Genomic DNA, 13,747 nt, shown 5'->3' on the forward strand with positions numbered 1-13,747 from the left:
CGCCGGGTATTATTATTTTTTGGTTACCTCAAATCTACTGAGACTCGAGCTTTTGGAGCGAGACTTCTTGCGGAGGTAGACCGAGAAGAACCTGCGCACTGTGAACTTCTTCATGCTCATTTCCATTGCCCCGGCGTCTGGAAGGGCAGCAGGCAGCACCGGAGCCGACCGAGGAGCCGCAGTGGCCGCGCGCGGCTAGGGCAGCCCGGCACACTCCCGCGTTAGATCCATCCGGGGAGGAGAAGCGGAGGGCGAGCCTTCCTCACTTGGGCAGCCAGGAGAAGGGAGCTCCCTTCGGGGATTCATCCAGTCCCGGGGGGAGAGAGAGATAGAGAGCTAAGCCCCTCCGAGGCGCATCTCCAGAAGCGCCCCCGCCGCCCGCGGCTCGCTGCCCGGAGCAGATGAAGCGCCTTTTTCGCTCCGCCTCCGCCGCCGGTGTTTACATTGCCTCGCTGCAACTGCGAGCCCAACTCGCTGCCTCTCCGCGCCCCTCCCTCGCCTTCGGTCCCGCTACTACGTCCAATCGGAGCCGGGCTCTTGCTGCCCGCATTATAAGCTCCAAATCCCCAGCCCTTGCAGATGGGAGATAAATATTAAATGTGCCTATTAGTTGTCCTCTTGGTTAAAGCAGGTCTTTTGTCAATTTCCTGGCTCTCCCGGATCGCGCGGTGGAAGCAGGCGCCCTGCTGCACTCCACTCCCGCCCTAAGCTGCTTGCAAACTGCAGCAGAGCGAGGGAGAGCTATAATTATCCTGGTCCGATTTGGGAAAAGATGAGCCGCTCGACAAAGGAGATTCTCCTGGGAGATTTCTCCTGTCAGTCAGTCAGTCAGTCAGTCACATCAGGCTGCTGCAGAAGAGATGCAGCTTCCCAAGCCTTTATTTCTAACTGCTGTTGTGAATGTCTTTCCTCCTTTATGACTTTTCTAGAGTTTCAACCAACCCCCCCCCACAAAGAAAAAAAAATGGTTCAGTTTTAGAGAGAACACTCAAGACCTTGAAACATCAGATTTCTTCATTTGCCTTGCTACAGAACTAAAAGATTCCATCTGATCTCTACATACAGGCTCACATTCCAGTACTCACCAGCTGCATACCACCACCTTGACTCTTCAGAACCACAGTTTCACCTTAAATGCACTTAGAGGCACTTAAAAGCCATCCTCTTTAATCATCCCGATAGTCTGCATGGCAGTGATATTAAAGGGATGTTAAAAATGCAAAGGAGTGCCCAAAGGGTTTGGGTGGAAGAGCAACACTTGGGGGGCCAGCTGACATTTGCATCCGAAGGACCAAGCTCTGAAATGAGTCAGGTACATAAATTATAAAACATTGCTGCTATTATGTTCTTGCGACATTAAATGTCTAAATGAGCACTGGTATCACCAAAGAGCTGTTGCTGTTGCAAAGAAGGGGACCCTGTGGCCCTCCAGATGTTCTTGGATTCTAATTTACATCTTCTCCGACTACTGGTCGTGCTGGCTGAGGCTCATGGGAGTTGGAGTCCGGAGGGCCACAGTTTCCGTAATCCAGCAGTAACAGTTGCCAAAATGGCCACTCCATTGAATGGAGAACTTGAAGGTTTCTTTTTCTTCTTCTGGAAGCCCATGCTGGCAATTTCTCATGGGAACATTTCTGTCTATCTTAGCTGATGGGGTAGGGAATTTCTTTAATGTTTCAAAATTTCCAAAGTTCTTCCCCACATTTGTTCCACCAAACTAATATTGCACCTCCCTCTTGCTAATATTCCGTCTCTAGGCTAAAAGGTTACAATATGGAGACGCCTCCTTCCCACACTGACACTGAATTTCTCTGATGACTTATTTATGACTCAGTTGGGATGGTCAGATACATGTAGATGACAACACAATGCTGAAGATAGTTCCCAGAGGCCACTGCCACCAATCATTCAGCCTTAAAAAGAGGAATCTATCATGTGTGAAAGTTGCTAATTATGTCTTACGACACCTATAGGCACTCCTCTTTGTTGTCTCAGCTGATTATGCTGGTCAACTGCCATTTGCCAGAAAGATATTATAAGTTCTAGTCTCATGAAACCCCAATACAACTCCCACTTCTTGTCCATCATATTCATGCACCACTTACTGTACTAGAATGTGTGTACACAAGAAATATCTTCATATGTAATTAGCATCTTCTTGGGTCAATTCCTGATTACTTCACTTGAGGACATGGTTAAAGTGTTTGGACAACAGCATGTGTCCATCCTGTCTTAGAATCATGAGATTGTAGAGTCATCTACAGGGGTCATCCAGGTTGACCCCCTGCAATACAGGAATCACAACTAAGTCTTGTTAAAGAATTCCTGGACAAACTGGCTCCAGCTGTTGAAACAGTAGTTTTAATGCCTCTCTGTGGTCAGAAAGGCACTACAGTCTTTGATCCCATACAATTTAAAACCGTCAATTGTTTTGCAATTATTATTATTAATGTACAATTTTGAAGCTGCTGCTACTATTATTTTGATCTGGCAAATCAGGTGTGATTTATGACTGAATACAAGTATAATACAAAAAATGAAAATTGTAAATTTGAAGATTTTGCCTATGCAGGAGGATGAAGACTGTTTTATATCCCAGCAAAAGTCCTACACAGACTTTATTTGCAGACAATAAAATATACCCAAGGCATATGTGATAGGGTTCCAATCAACAGGGTTCCAATAAACAGGGACAAGCCAAAAATAAATTAAATTGGAAATTGCTTCAATGTAGTTACAGACAAACAATGATTGGAGCAATTTACATTGCAAAAAACTGAGATTAGGGATTCATGTTAGTAACTAATTAATTGACTCCCCTCAGAGGAACTTCTACCACCACAGAAGGAGAGGGGACAGAAATCAATAAATGGATATGCATAAAGTGAGATATGGGGGGGGGGGTCAGGGGTAAATAACATGCTGGCAATTTTAGTACAGAGCAGTGTGGCTTCTGGGGAACAGCTACCGCTTGGTGACAGAGCATGTAGTCCTAGAACAGTGCTGACCCCTGCAAGTCAATGGGCAGCATCCAGCAATAGCTTCAGCGTGTGGTCATTTAGCTCAGCCTGGCACAATATGCCATGGAGAGCTTACTTTTGCATCAGAACTCCATTGTTAGAGTCCTGTTTTCAACAGGAAAGTTGTTCTGGGCATTCTCCTACCTCCGTTGAAGCCTTCAATGTAACATGGGATTCAAGATTCCTAATAAAAGTGACCTCAGGATGACCATTCCAGATGGGTGATTGTTTCTAAAGTAAACTAATGAAAAACTCTAGAGCTACAGGCTGACCAGTTTTATGTTTCTCCAAGCAGAAATAGGGGGAAATCAAAGATAACGCCTGCAAAACCAAACAGGAGCTTTCGTTCATTTGTTTTCGCTTGGAATAAGACATGTATGTTCAAGGAAGTTCTCATCTTTGGAGAATGTCACAACTCCATTGATTGGCACCACACCCTGTCTCCATGGCTGATGTCAAGGGTTGAAATCAATCACAGAGTGAGGGGAAGCTGATTAGCAAAAGTTGTTGAAAGTGGTAACTTTTTCCATCAAAAATATTGGGTGTAGTCTTAATCAATCAGGAAAATATTGGCTATAAAGACTACCATTTGATGGATAGCTATAATTAATAACGCTATTAATAAAGCACCATGTGCAAATCTTCTAATAAATAAAACTTCTTAGCATTTTATCTGGTGGTGTTTGCAAGGGTCTGTACAGTCACATGTGATATTAGTATTAAGGAACAGAATGGAGAAATAGAGAACAACATCCTGATGGAACAAAACCTGGAACAGCCATAAGCAATTTTAAGATCTTACTGAACTAGAAAACATGACTAAAAATGATAGAAAGCACACACACATGGTACTGTGTACAATGCAGTAGAAAGAAGCAGAAGGAAATGCCATTCTATAGTGCATTACTGTATTAGAACCTGTTTACACAATTAGACTGAGGCTCAGATGTGCTCATGAGTATCTGTAGGGTCAGAGGAGAAAAGAAGAGAGCCAGAAGACCTAGAGTGGCATGGCCAGTATGGAAACATGTCAGGTTTGCTCCTTCTAGGCATGCCCCAGTCCTAGGCAGATATCCACTGTGCGCCCAAAGGCACACTTAAGACTCTGTACACATGACACATTTTTCTTGAAAAAAACGGAAACTATTTGTTTTTTCCATGTGAAGGAATGGGTTTCCCAAACCCAAAACTGACTGTGCAGGCATTTTTAAACTGCACCAAAATCCCCATTTCTCCTTAGCTAAAATGCATAAACTTTAGCTGTTGAGCAAATGCAAAACAAGAACACAGCTCTCTCCTTATCAGTTTGACAGCAAGACTGGCCTTGACTTTACCAGTAGAACAGACACAGACATATCTTATGTTCTGACCACAAATGACACAGAGACCCAAGTCTGGGACTAACGCCAGAGCATGTTCTCGGAAGTAGTGACCTCTTGCTCCAAGATAGGAGTAGGAACAGGAATATCCTTTTATGGTCAGGAGTGCAGGAAGGAAATCCCTTTTATGGTTGAGAGTACCAGAGCGGGAACATATGTGATGTCAACCTATGTATACAAGCTGACGTGGTTGGAAGGAGGGAGAGGGTGCCTGGAGGATATATATACTGCCTGAAACTTGTCATTTCTTTGGACTTGCTGTGGACTCACCACGCAAGTGCCTTCTGCTATCCGGAGAGCAGAATAAACTCTTTCTTTGAACCAACTCGGTGTCATTTTGACTTCCTTCCTCCTGTCACGGAGCAACGCAGACCCAATCGGTGAACTCCAATAAGGCTACACATGTAGTCCATAAACAATATAGATCTATTGCATATTTTTTGCCCCTGAGAAGCGTTTATTGACAAACTGGTTTCATCCCCAAAATAAAACCTTCTCACAGATCAATTCTACATTGCCCTGCAGTGTGTCCATTTGAAAGCAGATGTATGTGGTCCTGGCAATGGAGGGGTGTATCCACATCTGCCCAATGACATTGTTGTTGGACAAACACCAAAATCACAAAAGGAGGGTTTTCAAATGTGTGATCTTATAAAGAGAAGCGTTTTCAAACACATACCAAGCAACCATGCCCAACTACTTGTCAGGCAAGGAGGATCTACAATCAATCTAGATTGAACAAAGCATGCTGAGGACAAGCATGAATTATTCTGGGTTGCAAAAAAAATTTCTCCCTCTGCTACAAGCAGAGAAGGGTGCACATATCCTAAGAGTGGGCTCTGGCTGAGAACTGCATTGCTATAGTACAAGGGGTGGCTACAAGAAGGAGGGAGGGTCTTTTCAGTACTGGCCCAGCAAAGAAAGACTGTGGGTGATTTAACTTTTGGATATGTATATATTATCACCTTTACTCTGTTTAAGTCTTATTGTATGCCTTTGTTATATTGATGTAAGTTGCCTTGAGATGTTTGTGATTTAAGGCAAGGAATAACAATTGGCTCTCAAGATTCAAAAGTGGAGAGCCTCATGTTACCTACTCAGAGATCATTTGCAAAAATTTAGATGTAACAATAATTTATTGAATTTATATCCCACCCTTCCTCTCCATAATGCCATATAGGCCATACAGGCTCTCTATACACATTCCGTAGCCTGTGAAAAGTAGATCCCCAATGGCTCAGAGAGAGGCTGATGGTTTGCCATTGCAGGAACAATATACATTGCTTTCCCAGCCTCTTAAAAAACAAAATGCCCTAAATTAAACTTTAAAGGGATATTTAAAAGCCACTTTCCACCCACATAAGCCTTGCCTTAAGCATTTTTTGGCAGATGATAACAAGAACACAAATTTACCTGTTTGATTATTATTAAGCATTAAAAATTATCCTACCACAGTGCATTGGAGTTTAGGCCACAATCCTTAGTTCCAAGTATACATGCATAAGATTGGATCGTACATGGTACAGCCTGATAGACAGGACATAAAAAAAGAGATGAGGAAGAGGAAGAGGAAGAGGCAGATACTTATTTGTAAGTCATCTGTAGGCTGAGGCTCACTTATCAGAGAAGTTATGAGGAATAATTCATTAGGGAAACAGATGCTGATACCGCAGGTGATATTTTAGCAGAGCCCTACCAGATCAGACCAAATGCCCATCTAATTCAGCATCCTGTTCCCACAGTGGCCAACCTGAAACTCTTCCCACATGTGATTTCCAACAATGAATGAATATTCAGAGGCATGCAGCTTCTGATACCTGAGTAGCCCTTGATAGTCTTATTTGCCACAAATTTGTCTGATTTTTTTCCCATGCCATCCAAGTTGCTGGCCATCACTATTCATGCTATGTAGTTACTGCAGATAAATCACTTGCGGAGGCAGCCCTTAGGCGTATCCGAATTTCCGTTTTGGTTACACAGAGTGCCTCGCTCATAAAACTGTCAGTTTGATATATACTGTAGATGCAGGAACTACTATGTTAGAAGTGCCCACATGCAGATCCTTATTCTGCTCTGTGATGCACCTGCCAGACTGGCACCACACCAAGGAGTAGGAACATCATATACACTTGCTTAAGATCTTTCCCCCTATTATTTATGGATTGGAACCTAAGACAACTTGATTCAAAGCAGTTCACAAACGGAAATGCCCCATCCTGGCACCATCATCCATTTGTATGTCCTGCTCTCCATCCCCTCTAAAAAAAAAAAAAGTGACAAAAGAGAATGCAGATTTCAATAAAATTTACACATGCTAATTTACATGTGTAAATTGAGACTAAAATGTAAATAGAAAATCATACAACTCACAATCATGGGAAAACCTGTGACCAATGCTTAGTCTGCTGTGGCTGCTTAGTCTGTTGTCAGGGTGCTACCTGTTAATGGGCAACATCCAGCCCCCTGGGTCTCCCTCCTTAAGGTTCATTAAACTGGACTTGGACCAGACAGCAGGAGCAGCTTACCTGGTGGGATGGAGCTGCAGCACCAGCCTCCCAGAAGAGGTGACAGTGAGCTTGGGGCTACACAGGTGTGCTGTCAGGTGCACTGGATTGGCTCTGCTGGTCCACCCTGACCTTGTCTCCCCCTCCCTCATTTCACTTCCAGGGAGAGTGCATTGCTGCTGCTTGGCAACACGTCAAATATAGGATGCCTTCAAATAAGGCGCAGTCCTTTGAAATGTAGGCTCGAAAGATGGGGGACACTCTTCAACACTGGGGCACAAGAGCCTGCTGGAGGCAGGGGAGTCAACTGACCCAAATCAGGCTATAGTATTTTAATATTTTTTTGGAAGCCACCCAGAGTGGCTGGGGAAGCCCAGCCAGATGGGCGGGGTATAAATAAATTATTATTATTATTATTATTATTATTATTATTATTATTATTATTATTATTACTATTATTATTATTATTATTATTATGTTTCTAAGATCAATGTTAATGTATTGAATGGCACCCCCACCCTCTGGTCTCCTTCTCATCTGAGACTTGCAGGAGAATTATCTTCTTTTGGGAGCTATGTGGTCTTAATTATCAAATATTAGTAATATATTTGGTGATTTTAAAAAACCACCTTCATCCATCTGTCCTTAGATAGAATCACTGTAGGGGGGAAAAACATGTTATGACAATCTGGGGTTCTAAATGGGTAGGAGATTTAAAAAGGGATTGTGGTAGTTGAAATCCAATCAGTCAACAATCTCCATACCCATCTCAAGTAACCATGATAACCACATATGCTCCAATTTATTCAATTTATCACAGACCTATTTATGTCCACTTAGAAAGGACTTATATATATATTTTTGATTCAATAAAGCACAGAGGAGATTTCAACATCTGCTGCATGTCTGCCTCATCATCCAACTAGCTGGAGAAATAGATTGGAAAGAATATAGAGCAGAATATTAAAAAAAAACCTGGTGTCTGATTACTTTGCCTAGCATTGTACTAGTGTGGAAAGACCTGACAAGAAACCACATTGAGTTTTTGACAGTCTCTGACATCTTTTCCGATGAATTAAGTATACCCTTGGTAATTTCACAGGTGGAACAAAAATTTGATTTGTGCAACCATTAGACAGTGTAGCTTTAAATAAGTACGTAGATCATGTGCAGTGTGAGGTTTTTTGTATCGTTTCTTCTGGCAATAGAGATGCAATGTTGACTTTGCTGCAGAGTTTTATCCTACCTTGTTGCACTGTGAAAACAACAATAAAAGCAGTACTAGATGCAGTAGAGAAGCAGGATGAAGATAGCTGCTCTATAGCATAATTCATTGTATACATTAGAAATTACCAACAGGAAGAATATTGCATTCAAGAGTTAAAATGCTTCTGTTTACCAACGTACTCAGGAGTAGGTTGCCAGCTGACTAGGAAAACACTGCCTGACCTACCTGTTATACGGTTCGGGTTTCTATGGCGGCTTCTTTGTTCACAAAATGGCATATTTTCCTTTCTTGAGATTTTTTAATTAAGCATGGTTTAATTTCAACACACACACACACTACATTTTTGTACTGCAGAATTTATTGTACAGTGTTCAAGTTAGCTTTTTTGTTTTATTTTGTTAAGTAAGAGTTTCATTACTCAGAAGCAGGTAAGGGTTTGGTATGACAATACCTGTGCAATTTTGGAATGGAACACCAGAATCTCTTTTTGAAGCCATCTGTGGATAAACTGTAATTAATGAGGTTCTCTTTTGTAAGGTTACTGAAAAAAAATTCTTCTGAAATTTATTAATGTTTGTAGACACAAGATGGGCCACAATCCAGCACACTGTTAGAATGTCTAAGGCCATCATTCACAAGCACACTCATCTAGAAATCAAGTCCCGTTTAAATCAATGAGACTTACTTATGAGCAAAGATGCTTAGGTGAATGCTGTAACTCTTAGCTGGATTATGATCTTGTTTGTGGGGGGGGGGTTAACTCTGAGGAACGCCTGCCTAATATTTTGGGATAAAATTTGGCTCAAAAATAATCACCATAAGATTAAGGCTGCAAAATGTAATCTACATTACCTATTGAAATGTCTCACTGCTAAGACCATGCACACAGTGGCATTTACTTTGGCTCCAGGGTACACCCACTACTGGTGTTTGAAGCTGTGTACACACAATGTTAGCCACAATCCATATCTATCCTGTAGTTTCTTGAGAAATACTGCTGTTTGGTGTGTTTCCCCTCAAACCATCTTCCATCCAGTTTGAAAACATAAGCCACAGTTAACATGGGGTATGCATATCTGAGGCAGTCATTGCACATGGTAGGGCATGCATAGATGTCAGTTTCATTGGAAAGAAATTGGGGGAGTTGCAGGGGCACGGAAACCAAACAGCTAACGTTCATTGGGTGAAGATATTCTACCCCCACCCCCGGTATGTGATTTAATATTCAGTGGGGGGAAGCAACCTTACTGTGCGGTAAGCTGCCAATGTGTACATAGCCTGAGTTGGATAGGATCAGGATATAAATCTGCAGTTCTGAGCACACTAATTCACACTGACATTGATGTGACTTGCTCTCAGTAAAGTGTATATCACTTGTATTTGGACTGTCTGATAAAAGCAAGTGAATTCTTCAGTTTAATACCTTGGAGCAAAACCTAAACGCTTCTTTACATCTAGGGTTTAATATTTCCTGAGTTGCAAACATTCGATCAAGAAGAGTTATTGTCTTCAAACTTGTCTTAATGGAAAGGAAAAGAAAGGAAGTGGCCAAATGGATTTAAATTAAATTAGTTTGTGGACAATGCCAAATACAGAACAGCCTTTTCACATATTTCAGCAAACTCACAACTGCTCCAGTTTAGCCGGGACACCAACTACTTTCAGAGTAGTCTTAGGGTAAACACAATCCTCCAATGGTCAGTTATAAACAGTGGCGTAGCGTGGGTTGTCAGCACCCGGGGCAAGGCAAGTAATTTGCGCCCCCTAACCCGTGGATTTGCGCCCCCTAACCCTAACCCCCAGATGTTGCGGCCGGCCCCCCCTGCACCCCCCCACGCTACGCCACTGGCGGTGGGTGGGCTAGGAGCCTTGGATTTTTATAGTACTAAAATCAGCCTCGCCCTTTGGGCATTGGGGAGGCTTCGCCTGCAGTCTCCAGATTCGGGCCCCCTTGAAGGAGCGGCCAAGCTCTTCGCTGCTATACCCGCCCTAGACATAGGTTTCAAAAATCGAATATTGGGAAGGGGACGAAGCCGGGAAGAGACTTTCTTCCTCCACTTTGCTTTGGGTTGGGCAAGCGCCATCTCCCCTCCAGAAGGAAGCGGGGAGCCCGGGCGACTCTTGCCCCCCCCCGGCTGCCCGTTGGCTCTCTCTCGCAGTCCCGGCGGGCAGGCGGGCACTCTGCACATGCTCGCGGAGCCTCTTTCTCAGCTGCGCGGGGCTTCCTTCCCTGGATCTGGTTTTCGTTGGAGGAGTGAGGCCGCGGCGCCCTCAAGCATGTGCAGAGGGCCACGGAGAGCGCGGGCGGCCTTTCCCCTGCGCGACTCCGCCTCCGCCCGGGGTGGCTCCCCGTCCTGGGTCCCTCCCCCGATGGCCGGGAGGAGGCGGGCAGGCGCGCTCGGCCGCGCCTGGCACGGAGGACCAGCCTCCCTCGACGGGGCGCTCGCAGGGAGGAAGGAGCGCGGCGCCGGCGCTGTCACCGACTGGACTGCCGGCCGGGATCGCCCAGGGGGAATCGGCGCTCTGCACGTGCTCCGGGGCCGGCTGGCCGCTGCAGGGAAACTTCACGCACCGCTTTCTGAAGTACGGGCGACGCAGCCTCCGCAAAGGGCTCGGCGCCGTCGGAAGAGCCCTGCGTGGCCCGAAGCTTGCTGCACTGTCCCTCCCCCAGATAGTCCCTCCCTCGCTCTCTCTCCGCTCCGCACAGTGGGCGGCGACCTGGCAGCTCGGATTCGCACAGCCAGCACTGTGAGAGAGAGTGTGTGAACCAGGTAGGGGCAGAGAGCTGCGAGTGCGCCCCCCCAAAATGTTGCGCCCGGTGCGGCTGGCACCCCCTGCACCCCCCACGCTACGCCACTGGTTATAAAAGTAACAGCTTATGAGTGTGTGTTTCACTATATCTATGCAAGCAAAACCTCTAGAACAGACACCATATAACTATTGCTTACTAACTTATATATAAGCCTTTATAATCTTGATTTCTTTCACTTTATAGCAAAGCAAAATGGCATGTTAACAATGTATGTGTTCATCAGCAGTTATGTTTCCACCAGGTTATAATAAAGAAACTGACAAAAGCATACCTTAAAAGAAAATGCTAACATTTCTCCACTGAACTTTGTTTCCAAAAGCATCAGTGCAAATCAGATGTTTTTACTACTGGAAAGTTCAGCTTCTCCCTGCTTCTCCACACCCACTGAGAGAAGAGAATGATATAGCAAATGGCTAATGGCAAAAGGAAAGAGAGCTACACAGTTGTTGGCTTTGAACTAAAGTGTGCAGGGCTGGGGAAGGAGAGGAAGGGCATGATGGCTTTGAAGTCTGAGAGTGGCATTTTGCAATAGCAAACTCTCTGTTCCTTATAGGTGTAAATTGGCTGCTAAAGGAAGGCATTCCCAACATCTCTAGGGGAACCTTTTCTACAGTGGTTGTTGCAAGGAGACAAGTTAGTAATTAGATTATTAAACCAAGGATGCCTCCCGACTGTCACTATTTTGCAGGAGGGATTCAGCAAAATATCGGAAACTTAGGTTTGCACATTTAAAAGTGTTCCACTGCCCTAGTGCAACAAATCCACTTGAAAAACAGAGACTTTTTGCGGTTAACAGACCGACAGAGAAATGCACAGAAAAGTGTGGGATGAATAAACAATTGATGGGAAGATGTATAAACACCCTGCAAGCATGTAATAAATGTTCACGGTACTACAACTGCCCTGCAAACAAGTAAGAATGGAAGACCACCATAGAACCTCTGCACAAACTTTGTGTTAGCTGCACTTCCTACACTGCAGGGGGTTGGGCTAGATGACCCTTAGGGTTCCTTCCAACTCTACAATTCTGATTCTAAATCAGGATGAATGTTCAGCAAACAGGTAGTTTCTCTGGAGGAGCCCCAATATATCTAATCCAGCTGTTTTCAGCCAGTGTGCCCTGGGGTGCCTTGAATGATGGTCAGGGGTGCTGTGGGCAACACTGGACTCTGTCCCTCTCTCCTTCCCTCCCTTCCTCTGATGCCCTCTCACATCTCTGCCTCGCAAAGACTTGCACACTACTTGTTGCAGCAGCTCTGACTACAAGCTCCCTAGGTGAATTGTGCCTCTGGGGCTGGCCAGGGGGTGCTACCTAGGCCCCTGTGTGAGAAGATACCTCTCTTTGGGGCAGGGGGCAGTTCAGAGACCAGGGGCGGCAGCTGCAGCTGCCCAGAGGACTTCCAAAGAGAGGGGAGAAGAGAGCAGACTGAGGGAACACTCCACAAGGGAGAGATGGCAGCCCCTCACACTCCACAAGTTTGAGGGGCTGCCATCTCTGCAGGCAAGGGGTGCCATAACTGGGCTCCTGAGCCCCATAGGGGTGCCGCAGAAAGAATGCAGTTAGTCAAGCGAGCCATGGACCCCAAAAGGTTGAAAACCTCTGATCTAATCAGAGGAGTGAGCATGGCAGGCAGCTTTTTAGTTTAATGCTAACCGTTTTATGCTTATGCCAGTGAAGCTTAGGCTCTAACAAGTAATAATTATCTTGATTTCTATGTAGTCTCACATCCCAATCTTATGCAGACAGGTGCAAAAAGTGGGGGTGGGGGGACTCCAGGTGCTACAAAATACAATTTATTGTAAGCCCATTTTTTGTGGGGGTAATCCTTTATCAAGAGCACAGTTTTAGCAACCATCTTGACACAGCAAGAAGTCCTGCAGAGTTATGTGCACCTAAAGCCATTCATTTAATGGACTTGAGTGTGCCTATCTTCATTTATTGAATAGGCTGTGAGATTAAAAACAAAACAAAATGTAAGGTCCCATCCCCCATAATCCCCAGCTCTGAAGGGGGCTCTTACTCTCTCTTGCTCTCTCTCTCTCTCTCCCCCCCCCGCCCCACGATTTTCCCTGCAGCTATGACAAATCTCTCAATTTCTCCTGATTCTAGAAGTAGTGGAGTGAAATGTTGGTGGGTTTGCTTCTCACACGCCCCTTCTACAACCCTCCCCTAAGATACGGTACTAGTGGGTGGGGGGAAAAAATATGGCTTTCAATCACAAAATGATAAATTGTGAGTCTTAAGGCAAAAATAGCAAGTTGTCCTATATCTCCTGCCATTCACTAGGCAATTGCTACTGAGGCATTATCAAGTTTAAGTTCAGCAGGAAGTGTGCTGCTTAATAGCTATAAAATAATATGCCACGAACCTGTTGATGGAGAGATTATAATAACTAACTGCATAAACAACAGGGTGAGGGGAACAGCATGGGGGGGGGAATAAATGCATGGATCTAATGGCAGATCGCTGGCTGCCTAATCCTGCAATTCCAATAGGCCTTAATTCCTCAAGTTACTCAACACAATGCATAGCCTTAATGCTTCACTTAAAGAATCTGACAACTTAAAAACATGAATTGTTATATATAATATATACAGTGCAAACACTGCTTTACTGTATTTTACAGACAGCATATAACAGAAGTTGGTTGCAACATGTATTATTGGACATGACGGGCCTGATTCTTACGACCCACAAAGTCACTTACGACCTTTGCTGTCTTCCTCTACTTCAAGAATTCGTTTGCTGCCTGCCTTCATCTCCATTAGTCTAGAGTAGGGGTGCCCTCCAGATGTTGTTAGAC

At 44.6% G+C, this 13,747-nt stretch overlaps 1 protein-coding gene across 4 annotated transcripts in view; it reads right to left on the reverse strand.

The window, feature by feature from the left end:
• Positions 1 to 13,747, reverse strand: part of RPS6KA2 (ribosomal protein S6 kinase A2) — a 176,414-nt gene that overhangs the window by 107,329 nt on the left and 55,338 nt on the right. The window contains exon 1 of one of the 4 annotated variants that reach the window (XM_083496443.1): positions 28 to 856. The exons of the other annotated variants lie outside the window; for them this stretch is intronic. Within the exon in view, the coding sequence (XP_083352569.1) occupies positions 28 to 126 (99 nt within the window). The 5' untranslated portion in view covers positions 127 to 856. Of the gene's footprint in view, positions 1 to 27; positions 857 to 13,747 lie in introns of those variants that run through there. 4 annotated transcript variants of the gene reach the window in all.

This window comes from Podarcis liolepis, assembly GCF_965112155.1.
Source record: "Podarcis liolepis genome assembly, chromosome: 3".
Lineage (NCBI taxonomy): Eukaryota > Metazoa > Chordata > Lepidosauria > Squamata > Lacertidae > Podarcis > Podarcis liolepis.